This window comes from Dendropsophus ebraccatus, chromosome 9, assembly GCF_027789765.1.
Source record: "Dendropsophus ebraccatus isolate aDenEbr1 chromosome 9, aDenEbr1.pat, whole genome shotgun sequence".
In the NCBI taxonomy this organism is placed as follows: Eukaryota; Metazoa; Chordata; class Amphibia; order Anura; family Hylidae; genus Dendropsophus; species Dendropsophus ebraccatus.
The window spans coordinates 64,271,548-64,294,741 of record NC_091462.1 but is presented as its reverse complement, the minus strand read 5'-3'; the positions used below and the strand labels follow the sequence as shown (position 1 = coordinate 64,294,741).

Sequence of the window (23,194 nt, the reverse complement as noted above, 5' to 3'; positions counted from 1 at the left end):
CTTCCTTCTGAGCCCATATGGGGTACCGTTTTACTCAGAAGAAGCTGCGTTACAGATTTTGGGGTACGTTTTTCTCTCCTATTCCTCGTGAAATTAAGAAATTTTTAACTAAACAAACATATTATTGGAAAAATTCAAGTTTTTCATTTTTACTGTCTTATTTTGAATACTTTCCTCTAATACCTGTGGGGTCAAACCGCTCACTGCACCCCAAGATGAATTCTTTCAGGGGTGTACTTTCCTAAATGGGGTGACTTTTGGTGGGGTTCTATTCTGCTGACACTACAGGGGCGCTGCAAACGCACCTGGCGCTCAGAAACTTCTTCGGAAAAATCTGCACTGAAAATGCTAATTGGCGCTCCTTCCCTTCTAAGCCCGGCTGGGTACCCATACAGTGGTTTATGCCCACATATGGGGTACCATTGTATTCAGGAGAACCTTCTTTACAAATTTTGGGGTACTTTTTTTCTCTTGTTCCTCGTGAAATTGAGAAATTTCAAACTAAACAAACATATTATTGGAAAAATTAGTGTTTTTCATTTTTACTGTCTAATTTTGAATACTTTCCTCTAATGCATGTGGGGTCAAAATGCTCATCCTACCCAAAGATGAATTCTTTTAGGGGTGTACTTTCGAAAATGGGGTGACTTTTGGGGGATTCTATTCTGCGGACACTACAGGGGCTCTGCAAATGCACCTGGCGCTCAGAAACTTCTTCAGCAAAATCTGCATTAAAAAAGCTAATTGGCGCTCCTTTCCTTCTGAGCCCGGCTGTGTGCCCATACAGTGGTGTACGCCCACATCTGGGGTACCGTTGTATTCAGGAGAACCTGCGTTACAAATTTTGGCATGCTTTTTTTCTCATGTTCCTTTTGAAAATGAGAAACTTATACGTTAAAGCATCACTGAGCTATAAGCGCATAAAGTGAGACAGGTCAGATTTTGAAAAATGAGCCTGGTCATTAAGGCCAAAACAGGCTTTAGAGGCAAGGGGTTAAAGCAATGCAGGGCCCTTGCATGCTATGTATACAATCTCTGAGTTCCCGATTTCAAATGTTAGTTAAAATTGCTGTTTTAAATTAAATAAATATATACTCATATTTTGTTAAGAATAAAACAGGTGGTGTCTATATTATTTGGACCAAGTCTTCTTATTACCGAAATTACAGATTATACATGTCCTCATAATATAGTATGGTTATCATATGGTGAATGAACACCACTCACCGCTCCTGTAGTCCCCCCAGGACGTAGATAGTTTTGGATTCTGTAGGAAATGCTGGAGCTGGTAATGTCTCTGCTGTTGGCTGTGTATGTGCGGCAGGGTCATGCGCTTTCAGGTAGCGTTCCTCTCCCTAGCGTGCGTGCGTGTGTCTTTCCGGTGGCTCCATAGGAATGAAAAGCACCATCAGAAAGAGCCCAGTAAGCACTTTTTGGCTTACTCGGCTCTTTACGGTGGCTCCATAGGAATGAATAGAGCAGCGGGTCACGTGCCATACCCACGGCTTTATTAAAAACAAAGTAGCTGGGGGCCAGATATGGAGATCGGTGGGGGTTTCAGAAGTCGAACCCCCGCTATCTCTTATTTGTCCCCTGTGGATAGGGGACAAGTTAATTTCCCTGGACCTATTTAGGGACTAAACGTTAAGTGTAGTTGTAAATGGTGCAAACATAAAGTTGAGATAAAATCATCAAGGATGCTCTATTCATCCCTATGGAGCCGCTGGAAAGAGCTGAGTAAACTGGAAAGTGCTTACTTGGCCCTTTCCGGCAGCTCTATTTATTTCTATGGAGCTTCCGTGCAGTATTCAAAACAATGAAGCATGGTACAAGTAGAACTTGACATTTTTGGCTCCTCAAAAACAAAAAACTTCATGTAGTCTGATCCTGCAGTCATGCTCCACTTAAAGCGACTCTGTACCCACAATCTGACCCCCCCCCCCCAAATTGCTTGTACCTTCGGATAGCTGCTTTTAATCCAAGATCTGTCCTGGGGTCCGTTTGGCAGGTGATGCAGTTATTTGTCCTAAAAACAACTTTTAAACTTGCACAGCATCTGTGCCCTAATTTTGCACCAGCCCTCTGTCCCTCCTCCCCACCCTCTATCATTAGGAATGCCACTGGAACATTTTCTACATGCTGAAAACTACACAGTTACTTAACGATCCAGCCCATGTTCAGTATTCACACAGCTGACAAATAGGAGACAATCTGCCTGGAGCATTCCTAATGATGAGGAGGGACAGAAAGGATGTGACAGCCTAATCCATACACAATCTAGGCCACGCCCGTAGGGCATGGGGCTGCCAGTTTAAAAGTTGTTTTTTAGGACAATAACTGCATCACCTGCCGAACGGACCGCAGGACAGATCTTGGATTAAAAGCAGCTATCCGGTACAAGCAGTTTGGGGGGTCAGATTGTGGGTACAGAGTCGCTTTAAACCTTATTTCTTTCTAGCATACATTTGGTACATCACAAATAGAGAAAAGATGAAAAGAGAGTATAAAGGTACAATCAGACTACAGGTAACATGTAGTCTGTAACCATGGAAACACAGTTTGGAAACAAACTGTGGTGGGATTTTTTAACCCCTTAAAGACCGGGCCTGAAATGGCCTTAAGGACCGGAGCAAATTTTATGAATATGACCTGTGTCACTTTATTCATTAATAACTTCGGGATGCTTTTACCTAACCGGCTGATTCTGAGATTGTTTTCTCGTGACATATTGTACTTCACATTTCTTGTAAATTGTAGTCGATACTTATAACGAATCTTTATGATTTTCTGCTTATACAGAAAATGGTTATGCCACATAAATTATATATTAAATAGCTTTAGCAACATGTCTACTTTATGTTGGCAGCATTTATTAAACTATATTTCATTTTTTTTTAGACAATAGAAAGCGTAAAACATTAGCAGCAATTTTCCAAATTTTCAGTAAAATTTCAAAATCAGATATTTTTAGGGACCTGTTCAGGTTTAAAGTGTATTTGAGGGTCCTGTATGTTAGCCCCACAAAGCACCCCATTTCAGAAACTGCACCCCCAAATCTCTGCAAAAGCACATCCAGAAAGTTTTTTAACCCTTTAGGGGAGTAACAGAAATAAAAGCCAATTGTGTAAGAAATTTGAAAATTGTAATTTTCTGTGCAAAGATTTTATTGTAATCCAATATTTTTCATAATTATAAACTTATTACCAAAGACATGCACTCTAATATTGATTGCCCCGTTTCTGCAGTTTACAAAAATACCCCATATGTGGCCCTATTGCGCTATTTGACGCAACCACAAGCCTCAGATATAAAGGAGCGCCTAGTGCATTTCAATGGCTCCGTTATATTTGGTCATTTCTGACTGTACCACTTCAGGTTGGCAGAGGCTCTGGGGTGCCAAAACCTTAAAAACACCACTAAAGGGACACCATTCAGAAAACTACACCCCTTAAGGAATGTAACAAGGGGTGCGGTGAGCATGTGGACCCCACAGGTGCTTCACAGATTTTCCTAACAATATTCCTTGATTGTTAATGATTGTGAATGATTTTCACAAAGGGATAAAAGGAAAAAAGGTACAGAAATACCCCACATGTGAACATAAAGTGCCAAGCGGGTGCAGGACGAGCCTCCAAAGGGAAGGAGTGCCAATTGGCTTTTGGAAGCTGGATTTCATTGGAATGGATTTCAAGGGCCGCATTTATAGAGCCCTCGTGATGCCAAAACACCAGAAACCCCCCACAAGTGACCCCATTCTGGAAACTACACCCCTGAAGGAATCTAACAAGGGGTGCAGTGAGCATATGGACCCAACTGGTGACTGGCACAAATGTGGAAAAATGTGACGTGAAAGTGAAAATTTTCATTTTTTCACTTTCACGGCACAAATGTGCCCGTCATCAAGGGGTCCATATCCTTGCACCCCTTGTTAGATTCCTTAAGGGCTGTAGTTTCCAGAATGGGGTCACTTGTGGGGGGTTTTCACTGTCTTGGCAGCACAAGGGCTCTGTAAATGCGACATGGCGTTCATCATCCATTCTAGCCAAATCCAACCTCCAAAATCCAAATGGCGCTCCTTCCCTTCGGAGGCTTGCCCTGCGCCCACATGGCACTTTATGTCCACATGTGGGGTATTTACGGACTTGGGGGAAATTGCCCTACACATTTTGTGTGTTTTTTTCTCTTTTAACCCCTTGTGAAAATGAAAAATTTAAGGCTAGACCAACATTATAGTGTAAAAAATGTAATATTTCATTTTCACGCCACATTGTTCCACATTTGTGCCCGTCACCAGTGGGGTTCATATGCTCAGTACACCCCTTGTTACATTCCCTGAGGGGTGTAGTTTCCATAATGGGGTCACTTGTGGGGGTTTCAACTGTCATGGCAACACAGGGGCCTTTTAAATGCAACATGGCCCCTCGAAATCCATTCCAGCCAAATCCAGCCTCAAAAAACCAAATGGCGCTCCTTCCCTTTGGAGGCTTACCCTGCACCCGCATGGCGCTTTATGTCCACATGTGGGGTAATTCCGTACTATAGGGAAATTGCTCTACACATTGTGGTTTTTTTTTTTGTGTCTCCTGTTTTCCAGTGTGGGGAACATCACCTGGAAAATGTTGCCCTGGTGCGATACGGGGTCCCTCATATCCAGAAGCGCTGGGTACGCTCCATGGCTGCTAAATATCAGGGCTCTATTACTGCCTCTGATATTTTTGGATCGTGCCGCAAGCTACTGTAGCTCGGGCAGCGATGGACCGGAAGAGGGGGTGCTAGTATAAAAGTTATCCCCATACAGGTGGTAACCTTTATCCAGCAGTGGGAAGATCAGTTCCCGAACGATTTTCCCACTAACTCCGAGGATGGGGGGGGAGGCATCTGGGGGCTGGATTTGGGTGTACCTTCCTACATACACTCTAAGGGTACGTGCACACTGCGGAATGGCGAAGGATAACCCTTTGTGCATTCCGCAGCTGGCACCCACCGGCGGACTGATGCGGGCACGCGTCTCCGTCCGTGTCATAGACTCCTATTCTATGCACGGGCGGATTCCGCTCTTCGTTCAATGTGTTCATTCTTTTTTTTTGGACGGACGATGGAATCCGCCCGTGCATAGAACGGAGTCTATGACACGGGTGGAGACACACGCCTGCATCAGTCCGCCGGTGGGTGCCAGCTGCGGAATGCACAAAGGGTTATCTTTCGCCATTCCGCAGTGTTCACGTACCCTAAATCTGTTAGTGTACCCTGAGGTACTCTCACAGAGTTTGGAGAATTTCACGCCATACCGTCATCTCTTATTGGGATGGTACTTGCGGAAAAGACGTGTCTGGGGGGCAGCGTACGCTACGCTACCCCCAGATACGTCATTGGAGGATGAGGATGAATGGAGGAAAGAAGGATCCCCCCATTAATCCCCACTGGCTGTTTCGGTGTCGGAGGCAATAATAGCAAATGCATCCGACGCCGAAAACACCCTGGGGGCCATCGTTATACAGAGATTGGTATACGGGGTATGTAAATGTGTAGTGGTGTAGTGTAAAACTTTATTCCGTGTAGTGTAATTGTGTTTTTTACATGTTTTTTTTAACATTAAGTATAAAAAAAATCAGCAGACCGTGGCTGTAGAATATAGGAAAAAAACACCCTACGCCAAAAAGGAGGAGTTGCTGATCAGCGGCGCACTTACGTGCGATGCTGATCAGCACTCAGCGGCGATAGGGTGCGGAAAAAAAAAATAAATAAATAAATAAATAAATAAAAAAAAACACTTTCTTCAACCCTATAGCTACTGATATGTGTATTATATACACTTATCAGCGGCGAGGGGGCAGTAGAACGCAAATTCCGGAAAAAGCCGAAGTTTGACGACTCTGGAGCCGATGATTGCTGATGGGGACCGCCGGAAAAAGACGAAGACGAGGACGCGATTGGAACCCGGAAGATGCGATCGGGGTGCTGGATCAGGTGAATATGGGTCAATACCTGCTATGGACACCTCAGCTACCTAGCTGAGGTGTCCAAAGCAGGTATTTAACCCTTTCATGGGGTACTTATATCGCCGTGATCAGGACGTGGCACCGTGGCCACCATTACTTTTAACAGTAATAGCGGTCGGTGCCGTTCTCGGACAGCACCGACCGCCATTGCTTTCCGGGCCATCGGGTCACCGATGACCCGGAAAGCTGCAGATCGCCGCCATTGGCTGATCTGAATTGATCAGCCAGTAGCTGCGATCGTCAGCACGGGAGGGGTTAATCACCCCCCGTGCCGACAAGCAGGGATGGCCTGCTATACATTATAGCAGGCCATCTTTCCCGATCGTTGCTTGTGTACACGCAGCAATCGGGGAAACCGCGGGCGTAAATGTACGCCCGTTTGCGTTAAAGCGTAACTGTCATTTCAGGGTCATTTTTCTGAAAACATTAAATATCAACAGTACAAGCGATTTTAAGAAACTCTGTAATAGGTTTTATGTACTAAAAGAGTTTCCTTCTGTACTGAAAAAGCAATCTCCCAGCCTCCCCCCCTCAGGGGAGGGGCTGTTAGGAGTGACTGAGCACGGAGCAGTCCTGCAAAGCACAACACCCTGCAATCTTCTCTCAGTAAGTTCATAGATAAGCACTGACCTTTCTGACACCTGAATTTAGCATTTTAGGTGCCCAGAGAGTCTACAAACAGCTGACCTTCATGTCACCTCTTCCTGCTCCCTCATCTCCCTCAGCCCCTCCCCCCTCCATAGGCTTACAATGGAGAGAGCAGAACCCGTCTTCACTGGCTTCTCTGTAATGAAGACGTGTTTGCCTGATAATGCACAGATAAGAAGTCAGGGGAGGAGGCTGGGAGATTGCTTCTTGAGTACAGAAGGAGGCTTTTTTGGCTGATGAAACCTATTACAGAGTTTCTTAAAATCGCTTAAACTACTGATTTCTGCAATAAAAAAACCATGACAGTTACTCTTTAACCCTTAGACGACCCAGGGCGTATAGTTACGCCATGGAAGTCTGTCCCCAGACGACCTAGGGCGTAACTGTACGCCCTGGGTGTTTCTCCCGCTATGAAGCGTGCTCCGGAGCGGAGCGCGCTTCATAGCAGGTGGGGGCCGGCTGCAATCAGCAGCCGGGACCCCACCGGTAATGACACGCTGCAGCGATCGCGCTGCCGCGAGTCATTAACTCCTTAAACGCCGCGATCGCGGCGCGACCGCGGCGTTTAAGTGTAAGTGACGGGGGAGTCCCCTGTCACTTACCGATCGGGACCCCCGCAGTGTGACTGCGAGGGTCCCGATCGGTAAAACGGGCCGCCGGAGGTCTCTCACCTGCCTCCGTGCGGTCCGATCGGCGATCTGCTACACTGAGCCTGCACAGGCAGGCTCAATGAGCAGAGCGCCGATAACACTGATCAATGCTATGCCTATGGCATAGCATTCATCAGTGTAAAAATCCAAGTAGTGAATGTAAAAGTCCCCCAAAGGGACTTCAAATGTGTAAAAAAAAAAAAGTTAAAATCACTAACACACTACCCCAAAACCCCTCCCCCAATAAAAGTCTAAATCACCCCCCTTTCCCATTATATAAATAAAACATATAAAAATAAATAAATAGATAAACATATAATATACCGTAGCGTGCGTAATTGTCCGATCTATTAAAATATAACAAGCGTCATTGCGAACGGTAAATGGCGTACACGAAAAGAGGGAAAAAAGTGTGCGGATTACCGATTTTATGTTACATTATATCTATAAAAAAATTAATAAAAAGTGATCAAAACGTCCGATCTTCACAAATATGGTATTAATAAAAACTAGAGATCATGGCGGAAAAAATTACACCCCATACAGCCCCGTAGGTGAAAAAATAAAACAGTTATAAGCGTCTCAATAGTCCCATTTTATTTATAATTAATTGCCAAAAAAAAGGATTTCATTTAAAAAAAATATATAACATTAGAGAATCTGCGTAAACCTGCATATGGTTGTGTTCGGACTGACCTATAGAGTAATGGTATCATGTCGCTTTTACCATATAGTATATTACGTAGACACAGGAACCCCCCAAACGTTACCATATTGCATTCTTTTTTGCGATTTCACCAATTTATATCTTCATAAATAATATATTTGGAATTCCATCATACATGTTATGGTAAAATGAATGACGCCATTACAAAGTACAACTATTCCTGTAAAAAACAAGCACTTACATGGCCTGTAGATAAAAAACTGAGAGTGCTGGAGCTCTTAGAAGGGGAGGAGGGGAAAACGGAAACACTAAGATCAAAATTTGCGCGGTCCACTGGGTCATTTTGGGCCTGGTCCTCAAAGGGTTAAGGCACGGGTTTTGGGGGCGTACACTTACGCCCGCGGTCGTTAAGGGGTTAATCAAGCCTATGTGTAAACATGCCAACTATTTATTTTTTTTTAGATTTATTGTGGCAGGGAATTTTTTTTAGGACAACTAAATAATATTGGATTGTAATTAAACTTTTTGCAAGTATTATTCAGACTAGGCATCCAGTAATGAATTATTCTTCTGCATCTCATTTCTAATTTGCTTGGTAAAAAACAAAAGCAATAAATAAGTGTCCTGCAAGGCCAGGGCCGTTTCTAGCGGCGGGCCGGCCGGGCGACCACACGGGGCGCCGACAGCTAGGGGGCGCTGGTGGCACCTTCCCAGACCTCACCTAGCTGCGCACGCCCCCGCCAGCCGCCAGACCTTCCACCGGCTACATTATCTGCCTCCACGCCCGACCGCAGCTCCTGCCTCCACCGGCCACATTATCAGCCTCCTCCGCCTGACCGCAGCTCCTGCTGCCCCGCGCGCCGGCCGCATGATCTGCGCAGATTGCCGGACTTCAGCTCCTCCCCGGCCCATCACCTGACACAGGCCGCCACCCCCGAACACATCTTCTCTATCCTCCAGCAGGCGCCGTGATATGACGTCATTCGCCTACTTGAGGATAGAGATGTGTTCGGGGGCAGCGGCCTGCTGTCAGGTGATGGGCCGGGGAGGAGCTGCAGTCCGGCGATCTGTGCACATCATGCGGCCGGCGCGCGGAGAGGCAGGAGCTGCGGTCGGGCGGGGGAGGCAGATAATGTGGCCGGCGGGTGGGGAGGCAGGAGCTGCGGTCGGGGGAGGCAGATCATGCGGCCGCTAGGCGCAGGCCAGAAGAGAAGATCTGATGAGAGAAAGAGGGACCCGCTGTGTGCAAGAAGGTGAGTATAATGTTTGTTTGTTTTTTTTGTGTTGTGTTGCGGCAATGAAGGGTATCACTAAGGAGCAGAACATGGGGGGAGGGGGGGAGATTATTATTATATAGCAAAACATGGGAGGGGGATTATTATTATATGGCAGAACATGAGAGGGAGGATTATTATTATATGGCAGAACATGGGAGGGGGGATTATTTATTATATGGCAGAACATGGGAGGGGGATTATTACTATGGGGCAGAACATGGGAGGGGGAATTAGTACTATGGGGCAGAACATGGGGGGTTACTATGGGGCAGAACATGGGAGGGGGAATTAATACTATGGGCAAAACATGGGGGGTTTACTATGGGGCAGAACATTGTAGGGGGATTATTCCTATGGGGCAGAACATGGAAGGTGTGATTATTACTATGGGGCAGAACATGGGGGGGATTTTTACTATTGGGCAAAGCACAGGGGGGTTATTACTATGGGGACAGAGCACAGTGGGGATTATTACTATGAGGGCAGCACAGGGGGATTATTACTATGGAGACAGAGCACAGGGGGATTATTACTATGGGGACAGAGCACAGGGGGGATTATTACTATGAGAACAGCACAGGGGGGGGATTATTACTATGGGGCAGACCACAGGGAAGATTATTTCTATAGAGACAGCACAGGGGATATTATTATTATAGGGACAGCACGGGAGGGGGGGTTATTACTATGGGGCAGAGCACAGACGTCATAAAAAGGGGAAGTTGTTGTAAAAGTGTGGAGCCTAAGATGTTTGTCTGGCAGGTTCAGAAGAGACGAATTGTAGCTGCAAGAAATCATCATGGAGGCCTGGGCCAGATGGAGAGGGAAAGGAAAATGATGCCTCAGATCAAAGAAGACGTCACCTGTGAGTCACTGACTTTTTTTTTGTTTCAGTTGAAAATGGTTAAATAACACTGCTCAATGCCATAATACACACACTGCTTCTTCATAGCAACAACTCCCTCCCCCCCTCCCCGACATCACTTGAGAGGGGGGGGGGGGGGGGGCGCTTTTAGCAAGATTCGCCCTGTAGTCAAAACTACCTAGAAACGGCCCTGTGCAAGGCACAGGTATGAATGGGAGTAGACACAGATCACTCAGTATCATAAAGCAAAGCTACTTGAACTGCATTTTAAAATATTTCTGAACTACAGTTTGAGTTTTTTTTTTTATGGTATATTTTCAAGGATAATAGATGTGCTGCAACAGAAAACAGCATGGAACTGCAGTCAGATGTAACAACAAGAGGAACCTACATTAGGTTTGATGTTCCTGAGCACAAAATTAAAAGCATCTGGCCAAATTTCAGAGGTAAGAATTCGTTTTATACTAATGTAAATATGTTTTCATCATGGCCTCACTATTTCTTATAGAAGGTCTTCTATGCCTATATCTAAAAAGGTATAAAAATGGTGGTTCTTCAGTCAATAATTAGCATGGTTCATCTTCTGGTTTGCCATCTGGATTGCAGAAATTAAATAACCGAACTGATGCTGATGCTTTTTTTTCCCTATGGTATTTAAACCAGCCTTTATTGTGATTGTCAGGTGAGAAAAGATTTATACTATATGTAAGTTAATCTTGCATTTGTGTGTACTGTTCCACTTAGTAGAATTAAACTGGAGAGATTAAAAAACATCGGGGGCGCACATAGTGTGTTACTGCAAACTGGACATTCGAATAGAAATGGTGGCTTTGGAGCCGCTCACCTGGGGTGGTCATGCTACGAGCCCGACACCGCTGATCGCATAATCAAATAACGAGCCTCTTGCAGCCAGTCCGTGCGCCGGGAGATCCCGGTGTAGAATCAAAGGAAGGGTATGCCAGCTGGAGGTACAACCGTGCAGGAAGATCCAGGACTTTTAGTGGCGCTGACAGCATCAGATGGACATCACTCCTTTAATGATGGGAGTAGTAGTCCTTGGTGTAAAATCAAAGCTTGATGTAAAATTAACGTTTTATTGCAGGAATTACGCATTTCAAGGCACAACCTCTTCATCAGATTCGCATGGTAAAGGGATGTACACTCTGGACATTTATGCAGTAAAAAAACAGGAAACCACTGTTTGAATTGCCCGGGAATCACTCTCATAGGTAATTTGCATAAACACTTAAAGGGGTTGTCCGACGATAAAAAATTATTCACAGAATAACACACATTACAAAGTTATACAACTTTGTAATGTATGTTATGTCTGTGAATGGTCCCCTTCCCCGTGTTTCCCCCCACCCACGCTAGACCCGGAAGTGTGGTGCATTATACTCACCGCATCTCGTGTCGTCCACGGTCTCCGATCCTCAGCAGTGACGTCTTCTTCGGGAGTCCAGCGGATCTTCCCGAGTGCCGGCCGCCCTCTGCAGCGTCATCCGAAGCTCAGCCGCGATTGGCTGAGCATAACTGTGCTCAGCCAATAGCGGCTGAGCAGCTGATGACGTGGCCGCGTCATCAGCCGCTCAGCCGCGATTGGCTGAGCACAGTTATGCTCAGCCAATCGCGGCTGAGCTTCGGATGACGCTGCAGAGGGCGGCCGGCACTCGGGAAGATCCGCTGGACTCCCGAAGAAGACGTCACTGCTGAGGATCGGAGACCGTGGTCGGCACGTGACAGGTAATGTATAGCGCACCACACTTCCGGGTACACTGGTGGGGGTGGTGGGACACGGGGAAGGGGGCCATTCACAGACATAACATACATTACAAAGTTGTATAACTTTGTAATGTGTGTTATTCTGTGAATGATTTTTTATCGCCGGACAACCCCTTTAAAACATGAATTCCAATGTAAAAAATAATAAAATTATTAGATTACAACATCATTGAGTAGAGTCTGTGTCATGATAAAAAAGTAATAGTAATGATAATGTGAGTTGTTAAAAAGAACGGCATTAAAATACAGTGTCGGCATAATGTGTGATAGGGACTTCATGTAGTAGAGCAGGGCTGAATTTATGAATGGCTCTGTGGAGTAATGGTATCGTACCAGCTTGCCGTACACAGGGTTGTGAGTTCAATTACACTGAATTGATGTGTTTACAATTCAATCCCTTTACCAATGCAAATCTGATGAAGAGGCTGTGCCTTGAAACGTAATTCCTGCAATAAAACTTTAATTTTACATCAAGCTTTGATTTTACATCAAGTACTACTACTCCCATCATTAAAAGGAGTGATGTCCATCTGATGCCGTCAGCGCCACTAAAAGTCCCGGATCTTCCTGCACGGTTGTACCTCCAGCTGGCATAACCTTCCTTTGACTTAGAAGAATTAAACATAGACAGCTTTCTTATGTGGTGAACTAGTCTTTAGTGACATCTGTCAATATCAAGTGTTATTTTTGGTTGTGTGGGTGGCTGAATTAAAGCCCTATTCCACGGGCCGACTGATAGGAGCAAACGAGCGCTATCAGCGATCGTTTGCTCCTCGTTCCCCGCTCGCTGCCGCCGCTATTCCTCAGAGCGACGGCAGCAGATATTTGCTGTATGAGTCATTTGCTTTTCAACATGTTTGAAAGACAAACGATGCAACAATCAGCCGACATGAAACAAAACATGGAAAAAGCTAGAAACAAAAGGGCTACACACCACAAAATATGAAAATCACAGAGAATCTATTTTATTAAACACAACTGCTAGATACAAACATTAAAAACATTTAAAATTGCACACATGACATGTACAGAACCAAGTAAGGTTCAGTGTGCAACCACATACCCTCCTAACCCAAAATGGTGGTTCTGAGAGCTACTATACAAGTTGACCCTGACCATGGCAAGAAATCTCACAATATAACATAATTATGTGCTACCAAACAATGAAATAAAGAAAATATTGTATATCCCAAATAGTGAATGACACAATGCAAAAAACAATGAATTGAACCAAGAGAAAATATGTTTTCCAATTCGCTAAAGTAACCAATGTAAGAAAATAAACCACCTGGTTTTATCTCAGCTTTCAGTGGGGTAAGTGGAAGAAAGTTCCCACGCGTTCCGTCCTCAAGACTAGGGATGGTCCGAACTTGCCGAGGTTCGGTTCATATAAACCCGAACGCTCGGCATCAGATTCCCGCTGTCTGCCCGCTTCGTGCAGCGGGTGGATACAGCGGGAGGACCGTCTGGAAAACTGGGATACAGCCTATGGCTATGGCTGTATCCCAGTTTTCCAGGTGGTCCTCCCGCTGTATCCACCCTCTCCACGGAGCGGGCAGACAACGGAAATCATTTACGAGAGTTCGGGTTCGTCCGAACCCGAACCGAACCAGGTTCGGATCATCCCTACTGAAGACTTCCTCAGGGGATAATGAGCATGGAGGTCAATATGCTATTTATAAGCCAAGAGGCAGTTTGTGTAATCAGTGCTTGGTAATCACAAAGCACCGGTATGGGAGAAAATTGTGTTGAATATTATAATAAATTCCTATACGGTTTCACCAACTCCATGTCTCCTCTCCCCGCTCACCACATGGACGCTGCATATCGCAAGGCGGAAGTGTCATTGTGGCGTGTCAGGTGACCAGCGTAATGGGTCACGCGACGTATCACCTGAGTAGTCACATGAGTGGGTTGCCGGTCTCATGGTATAGTGCCAAGCACCCGATCCAGATCGTGGACCACACGGAGCTGCATCCATGTCACTGATCACATGACTGATCACATGGCATGGCCCTGAACCTCCGGGCTTCGCCGAAGATCTAATCGGAACCATGCGAGTATTTGTCGCCAGTCACATGAACAATGTCGGCTCATCATTGCCTTCTATACCATGGGGCGAATACAGCCGATAATTGTTCCGTGGAATAGGGCCTTAAGTCTTTTTAATAGGGATTTATGGTTAAATAATTTTATTATAGAACCAGATGTATAACAGTTCACCAACAGCAGTACAATGACACATAATGTAGGCGACAGGGAGCCAAGATACAGGGGTCTAGTACGAGGATGGAGAGTCCAAAAAGCAGATAAGATGTCGCGGTGGGGGGAGACCCCAAAGTTCATCCCGGACAAACGATGAGAGTCTGGTGAGTAGTGGAAGACAGTCCATGATGGAGAGTGCACCAGACAAGCGGTTTCCAAGTCACCGAGGTGGTGTTGCATCAGAACGGTAAGAGTCAAACAATTATCAATGTCATCTGGAATCAAGAGCTAATAGCAATTGGTAGGTAACCTGAACCAAGGGTAAGAGAGAAAGAGAAGGAGAGAGAGCAGAGAGAAAGGAAACGAGAGGGGAAGGGGCAGGAAGGGGAGGGAAGGGCAAACTGACACAGGGGTTGACCACCTAGGGAGTGCCTCCATGGCACCTATCTTAAGGGCACCTAGGCCCATCAGCGGAGCCAAGTCTGAAAGGCGTCCGTATCTCGGAACATGTCCCAGATCAACCACGTACCTTTAAATGGATCCGGTTTGTCCGTATCGTCTGCTACCATCTCCTCCATTCTCCTGACCCTATTCAGTGCATCCACGAATTCCAATTTAGTGGGCGGTCTAGATTGTTTCCACAAACGTGGAATGACCAATCGAGCAGCTTCCATGAAGTGCCGGAGAAGACCCTTCTTGGAGAGGTGCGAGGGGCCAGGTAGTAAGGAAAGGAGCGCCACTTCGGGGCTTGGCGAGACAGAGGAGGAGCTCACCTCGTTATACAGACGGAAGACAGATGCCCAGAAGGGAGCAATTATGGGGCAGTCCCACCAAATATGAAGGTAGGAGCCGGTGGCCCCACCACACCTCCAGCAAGTGGAGGAGGTAGAGGGGAACATGGAATGTATCCTATCTGGGCACCTATACCACCTGCTCAGAATCTTATAATTCCTTTCTTGGATCTTGCCCGACGATGAAGCTTTATGGGTGAGCAGGAAGATTTTAGAGAGCTCCTCCTCTGAAAGAGTTCTATTGAGATCTTGCTCCCAATGTGAGATATAACTGGGCCTGGCATCCGCTTCCTCCACGTGGCCTCTGAGCAAACCGTAGACTGAGGAAACTGTATGGGAAGGGGGGGAGGATTGTGTGCATAATAGTTCAAAGGGTGAAAGGTCTCTATAAATCTGATGTTTGGGAGAAAGTGAGTTAAAGTGAACTAAGCGACCCCGGAGGAGCCATGCACCCGGCGGAGGGCCCGGTCTAGAAGAGAGGCCTGTCTTTGGGAAGAAACCATCCCAAACAGACGAGTACTCTTGTTACGTAAGGAATGGTCGGAGCTGGGGGGCGGTCTAACGGAGGAAGCCAAGGTAAGGCGGAGGGGCGAGCCCCAGATAAGGCAGATTCAAATGCCACCCACCTTTTGGTGGTCGTGTGATGACAAAGGTCCAGAACACGGGTGCAGATGGCTGCTTCGTAATATAGTTTAAGATTCGGAAGACCAACACCTCCGCACTCCTTAGATCTGATTAGTACATTATAACATATACGTGGGCCCCCAGGATACCACATGAACCGCGTAATCAGGGTCCTAAATTTAGCCAGGAAGGATCCCGGAACGGAGCAAGGGAGAGCCTGAATAAGATAAAGTACTTTAGGTAAGATATCCATCTTTAGGGCCGCCATCTTGCCAAACCATGACAATGTAAGATTAGTCCATGACTGCAGATCTCCTTCAATGGAGCGTAGCAGCGCAGGAAAATTAGCCCCAAACACGTCGTTCAGGTCGCTACTAATATTGATCCCTAGGTACCATAGCTGGGTGGACTGGACTTTAAAAGGAAATTGGTTAGCTATCCAGTGAAAATCCTCTAAGGGCAATGATACATTTAAGATCTCGGATTTATGCGTATTGACTTTATAATTACTTAGGGAGCCGAAGGCCTCGAATTCTGCAAGTATAGCGGGAAGACATGTTCGGGGGGAGGTAATATATAAAAGGAGGTCGTCTGCATATAATGAGAATTTGGAGGTGAAGCTACCAAAAGTGAGACCTGCGATGGAAGGGTTCTGTCTCAGAGCCACCGCCAGATGCTCCATCACCAAGACGTAAAGTAGGGGCGATAGGGGGCAGCCCTGTCTAGTCCCGTTACATATTGCAAAGGGAGAAGACAGGGTCCCATTCACGCGTACCTGAGCTAAAGCACCCCTATATAGGGCAAGAATATAATGGAGCATAGTAGGGCCCATACCCATCTCCTCCAATGCCAGCTTCATAAAATCCCAACCTATCCTGTCATATGCCTTTTCGGCGTCGATAGAAAGCAGACAGGTGGGGGTCTTATGTTGCCTTGCGGCAGCCATGGGTGAGAACGTCATGTGAGTGTTGTCCCTGGCCTCCCGCCCGGGCACAAAACCAACTTGATCATAATGGACCAGGGAGGGAAGCAAGGGACCCAGCTGCATGGCGAGAATTTTGGAGTACATTTTAATATCTATGTTAATTAAGGATATAGGGCGATAATTAGCGCATGTTTCCTTATCTTTCCCTGGTTTCAAGATAACCGAAATATGGGCGGTTAAGTGGGAAGTGGGAACCCTGAGTGATGGAGTTAAAGGACTCCAAGAGAGGAGTCGAGAGGATTCCACCGAAGGTCTTATAGAACCGTGCAGTGAATCCATCGGGACCTGGGCTCTTTCCATTTTTTAGGCCTTTAATCACCACACTCAGTTCCTCCTGGCTCATTGGCTCCTCCAGGGCCTCCTATCGCTCCTCAGGAATAGTAGGAAGTTTGTTCATACATAAGTATGCTAGAATTTTATCCCGAAGGAGTGGTGGGGGAAGGTCAGAGAACTTTTAAATGATACAAGGATTCAAAATAGGAGCAAAACTCCTCCAGGATTTGGGAAGTGATGTGTAACTTGCCTTTAGAAGGAGAGTTCAGGGAAAGCATGTAAGTGGAGGATTTCCTAGAATGCAGGTATCTTGCCAGCCAGGAGCCGCTCTTGTTCGTCTGCATGCTCGTCTGCATGCTCATGCTCGTCTGCATGCTCGTAATAGCCACGATGAACTTTCTCCCGCATACACAAATATCGTTTGTCTAGCATGGAGAGGATTTGTTGGCGGATAGCCGAAATATGGGCCTGGAGCTCAGGGCCGGACTGGGAATTAAAATCAGCCCTGACACTCAAACCTCAGCAGCCCACATACTATATTCTCCCCGATATATTACACATAGCAGTGTACTATACATGCTGTAGCCAATTCTGCTTTAATTCGCCATGTTCCTCATTATTCCCTTAAATATGTGAACCCCACAGCATAAAAATAATATACATAATCTGCTGTGGATTTGATGTTGCATATTTATGTGTTTCAACAGCATCAAATCTGCAATAGATTAGATATGTATGTGCCCTTAAAGGGAGCCTGTGAGGTCCCTACCAGGTACAGAGCTGTACAAAGGTGTGGGGGAGCTACAGTATAAGTGACAGCACCTTTAGTCCAGTGTAAACTTTTATAATCCTCCTTTTCATTACCAGCCACAGAGTCACAGAGGCGGAGCAGAGCCACAGAAGCACCTCCTGCCGCCACCCCTTCCTGCTCTGACTGACATACATGGTGGTGCTGCGGCTGTCGCTGTGACACTTCAGGCTATGTTCACACAACGTACAGACACCAGCCGTTCTGTGACCCGGCCGGGTCATGGAACGTCCGGTCTCTGCACGGATCATCCCGGCCGGTACTGCAGTACCAGCCGAATGATCTTTTGGCCGCAGGGTTCTGATGCGCCCATAGCATATTGTGTGAACTGACAGGTCTTTCTGCGGCCGCAATTTACTGAATTGCAGCTGCAGAAAACTGAAATGTCAGTTATTTGCGGGGCCGCACAGGATTCCGGCCGGAGCATATACGATGTGTATACGCTCCGGCCGGGATCCCATAGATCAATAGGCTACTTTGCACTTTGCACAAAGTACAGCTCTTGTTGCTGATGGCAACAACGGCCGTACTTTTACGTAGTGTGAACATAGCCTCAACTGGTACTGAAAAGGATAATTATAAATGGAGTGAATATAGTGAAATTACATTCAGTGACTCACAGGAGGCGTCTTCTCTTCTTCTCTGCATGAATTGCAAGTGACGTTTTTGCTGAAGTTGGTCACTTTTTCTTGCTTGGCTATCATGAAGACTTCTCAGGCCATGACTCCTCCATGTAGAAATCTACGGGACAAACTATTTTAGGCTCCTTGCTCCAGCATCATTCACATCTATGTACAAATTTGTATTGTTTCACACAGTAACCTTGCTCCCTCTGTGCCCCCATATAAGCAGTTAGCAGTTCCCACTTTGTAACATCCCCATAAACAATAGGCCCCTCCTTTGTAACATGCCCATAAGGAATATCCCCCTTGTAACATCCCCATATAACCCCCCCCTTGTAACATCCCCATATAACCCTCCCTTTGTAACATCCCCATATAATCCCCCTCCCCCCTTGTAACATCCCCATATACAGCCCCCCTTTGTAACATCCTCATATACAGCCCCCCCCCCTTGTAACATCCCCATATACAGGGCCACCCCACCTTGTAACATGCCCATATACAGCTTCCCCCCTTGTAACATCCCCATATACAGCTTCCCCCCTTGTAACATGCCCATATAACTCCCCCCTTGTAACATCCCCATATAACCCTCCCTTTGTAACATCCCCATATAATCCCCCTCCCCCCTTGTAACATCCCTTATATACAGCCCCCCCCTTTGTAACATCCTCATATACAGCCCCCCCCTTGTAACATCCCCATATACAGGGCCACCCCACCTTGTAACATGCCCATATACAGCTTCCCCCCTTGTAACATCCGCATATACAGCTTCCCCCCTTGTAACATCCCCATATACTGCTTCCCCCCTTGTAACATCCCCATATACAGCCCCCCCCAGTAACATCCCCATATACACCCCCCCAGTAACACCCCAATATACAGCCCCCCTAGTAACATCCCCATATACAGCCCCCCCAAGTAACATCCCCATATACAGCCCCCCTAGTAACATCCCCATATACAGCTCCCCCCCCCAGTAACATCCCCATATACAGCTCCCCCCAAGTAACATCCCCATATACAGCTTCCCCCTAGTAACATCCCCATATACAGCTCCCCCCAAGTAACATCCCCATATACAGCTCCCCCCCCAGTAACATCCCCATATACAGCTCCCCCCAAGTAACATCCCCATATACAGCTCCCCCCAAGTAACATCCCCATATACAGCTTCCCCCTAGTAACATCCCCATATACAGCTCCCCCCAAGTAACATCCCCATATACAGCTCCCCCCAAGTAACATCCCCATATACAGCTTCCCCCTAGTAACATCCCCATATACAGCTCCCCCCCTTGTAACAACCCCATATACAGCTCCCCCCCCTTGTAACATCCCCATATACAGCTTCCCCCTAGTAACATCCCCATATACAGCCCCCCCTTGTAACATCCCCATATACAGCTCCCCCCCTTGTAACATCCCCATATACAGCTCCCCCCCCCCTGTAACATCCCCATATACAGCTCCCCCCCAGTAACATCCCTATATACAGCTCCCCCCCCCAGTAACATCCCCATATACAGCTCCCCCCCAGTAACATCCCTATATACAGCTCCCCCCCCAGTAACATCCCCATATACAGCTCCCCCCCAGTAACATCCCTATATACAGCTCCCCCCCCAGTAACATCCCCATATACAGCTCTCCCCCAGTAACATCCCTATATACAGCTCCCCCCCCAGTAACATCCCCATATACAGCTCCCCCCCAGTAACATCCCTATATACAGCTCCCCCCCCCTTGTAACATCCCCATATACAGCTCCCCCCCTTGTAACATCCCCATATACAGCCCCCCCTTGTAACATCCCCATATACAGCTCCCCCCCTTGTAACATCCCCATATACAGCTCCCCAACCCCTCCCCCCTTGTAACATCCCCATAGTTTTCGTCTCCCCCCTCCCCCATGAAGACTTGGTACCCCTTTTGTAAGGTCCCAAAAAGCCCCTGTGTGAAACAAAACAAAAAAAACTGTATGCTCACCTGTCACCTCGCTCCCAGTAGTGTTCTTCCGGCTCAGCAGCTATCCTCTGCTGCTGCTGCGGCTCACTGCACTGTGTTCTCCTCGGCGGCACGTCCAGGAAGTGACGTCAGCCGCCAGAGGGGTTGTAGCAGACGTGCCTGCGCGCGGCAGAGTAAAATTGTAAAGAGGCAGAGCAGCCCCCAAGTGCTGTAAGCAAGGGGGAGGCGCTGGAGACGGGGGCTGTGGGCGCTGACCTGGGAATATGCCGCCCATCCCTGCTAGAGCTGTTGAGTGAATAGCGGCCGGCCGCGCTGTTCTCGACTGTTGCAGAGGGCCGCCGGTCCCGTTGCATACTTGCACCTGTGGCAGCGGCCCTGGCCCTATACAGCGTTCAAGAACAGCGCGGCCGGCGGCCACGCTATTCACTCAACAGCTCTTCCAGGGCAGCGTATTCCCAGGTCAGAGTGAAGTCTGCAGCGGGACCGGCGGCCCATGGATTGGTAATCTCGGCGGCCCAGCGGGCATTTGCCCGGACCGCCAGATTACCAATCCGGGCCTGCTGGAGCTCCACAGAAAACGTATGTTTATTTAGAGTTTCAGCAGAGGCTAGGTCCGCAAACAGCTTTTTCAGTTTGAGGGAGTTGGCTTTCTTAAGTCTCGCCCCATGGGACATGAAAATGCCCCTTACAGTACACTTCAAGGCCTCCCACTTAAGTGGGGCCGCCGTGGGGTCAGAGCTATGTGTTTCAAGAAATGTGGTGATAACACGGTGAACCTCCGCTTGACACAATGTGTCCTTAAGCAGGTGGTCATTAAGCCTCCGAGAATGGTCGGCCAGGGTTGGTGCTGAACTCCAATGGATCAAGGCATGGTCAGACCAGAGTATTGAATCAATGGACGTCTTAGGAGCATGAGACAAGAGAGGATGACTGACAAAGATCATGTCTAATCGGGAATAAGAAGCACGAGAAGGGGAAAAAAAGGTGTAGTCTTTGATGCCAGGGTGTAAAACACGCCAGGCATCAATTAGGTGTCGGGAGTGGAATTCTTTCCTCAGTCTACGGAGTGCTGCAAAGGAGAGTGAGGACTTACCACTCGAAGAATCCAGAGCAGGATCCCACACCCAGTTAAAATCACCAGCAAGAATAATCTTGGAGGACCCGGCAAAATTATCTAAGCTGCAAAGAAGATCCAATCCAAACGAGACTTGACCCTGTTAGGAAAATAAACAGAGGCAATTGTGAATAACTGCGAGGCATAGGTGAACTGGAGGAAAAGGTAACGACCCAACGGGTCCGTCTGGATCTTAGATACATCCGGTTGAAAGGACCTATGGAAGGCGATAGAAACGCCTTTAGATTTGGCCTCGTCATTAGTAGAATGGTACCAGGTTGGGTACAGTCTGGTGGATAACCTGGGACAGGCCAAGGTTTGAAAGTGCGTTTTCTGGAATAGGGCAATGGAAACCTTGTGTTTCTGGAGATAGGAGAGGATGTGGCCCCGTTTTTGAGGCACATTCAGGCCTTTAACGTTGAAAGAACAGATAGTTAAGGCATCCATAAGTGGTCAAGGAACAAAAAAGGGGGGGTAAAGGGAGGGTGGGACGAGACCGGGAAGAGGAAGGGAAGGGAACAACAGAGGAGGGTAATCAGAAAAGAGGGAAAGAAAAGTCAGAGAAGTCTGAAAGAGCAAAAACAACAAACTGAAAGAACACCACTGCACAAAGAACAGTTTGCATTTCTAAGCAAATGTATGGCATCAACCACTGAGAAATAACTAGAAATCTATTATACTTGTAGTCAGCCCGCTGGCTACAAACCCTACTGGGGGGAATGAAAGCCAACTAAAACAGGAGGACCAACACAAGTGACCAACCCCCGCCCCTCCCCCTGCCCCACACCCTAATAACACAGAAAAGATATGCATGAATAAGAGCCAGAATACTCAGAGAAACGAAACAGTATATGAAACTGAACCAGGGAACTAAGTAGCAAACAAGAAGCCGAGAAACATTAGTGGACCACATTCTCAGCAGCGGTCGGGGAACACCCCGAGTCAAAGGAGACTACGGCAAAGTCCCGGACAATCCCATGGGACCACCAGGGCAGAAAAGTCAGGGCCTCGGCCTTCTGGACAGCGTAGAGGCAGACCCGGAGGATCTATTCTTGCGAGGGACATCTTGCCATCTTTCCCTACGTGGGGGGTCAGCAGGGTATAGCACGGGTGGCCAATCCGGGAGGGAAATCATCAGCAGGCCAAGGACTCCCAGAAAATTAGGCAGGTCACCAAGATGTCTAAAGGTCACCGACTTGCTGCCATGTCGGACGATCAGTTGAAAGGGGAATCCCCATCTGTACGGGATCTCCCGTTCCTTCAGGGCCTCCAGGACTGGTTTGAGTGCTCTGCGCAACTGCAGGGTACGACGGGCTAGATCAGGCAATAGAATGACAGGCGCGCCATCTAGGTCGAGAGGGCCCTTTCCCCTGGCAGCAGACATGATTTTGTCTTTTTCCTTGTAAGCTCCCAGCGAGCGGTGTATGCGGTCCATCTCAACTGGCCCAGTGTGATCGGGGCCCAGGAGCTTGTTAAATAGACGTTGAGCCGTCTCCTCCAACTCCTGCGGCTGCACAGATTCCGGTATACCGCGGAGGCGGACATTGTTACACCTATGGCGGTTTTCAATGTCCTCCTGCATGGTAAGAAGATCCTGTATCTTGGCCGAATGATCTTGTAAAATGGACGTATGCGCGTCCAGCCTGTCATGTATGGCCTCCTGCTGTCTGTCCAAATCAACCACCCGGTGGCCTAGGTGCTGTATTTCCCCCCTTATGGCGTCTACCTCTTTCTTGTAGCTCGTCTCCAGCCATGTGACGCACCTCTCAAAGTCCTCCTTTGTAGGTAGAGCTTTAATGTAGGCTTTAAGATCCCACTCGTCCTCCTACTCATCCGCATCTGTACCCCTTGAACGGCCCGACAGTGTTGGGGAAGCAGCGCCAGAGTCCTGTGACCGTGCCGACACAGAGGC

General features: G+C 47.4%; 1 protein-coding gene across 1 annotated transcript in view; it reads left to right on the top strand.

The window, feature by feature from the left end:
* The window catches only part of SLC29A4 (solute carrier family 29 member 4), a 122,033-nt gene that overhangs the window by 68,885 nt on the left and 29,954 nt on the right, over positions 1–23,194 (top strand). The window contains exon 8 of the mRNA XM_069985334.1: positions 10,429–10,552. Within this exon, the coding sequence (XP_069841435.1) occupies positions 10,429–10,552 (124 nt within the window). The remainder of the gene's footprint in view (positions 1–10,428; positions 10,553–23,194) is intronic.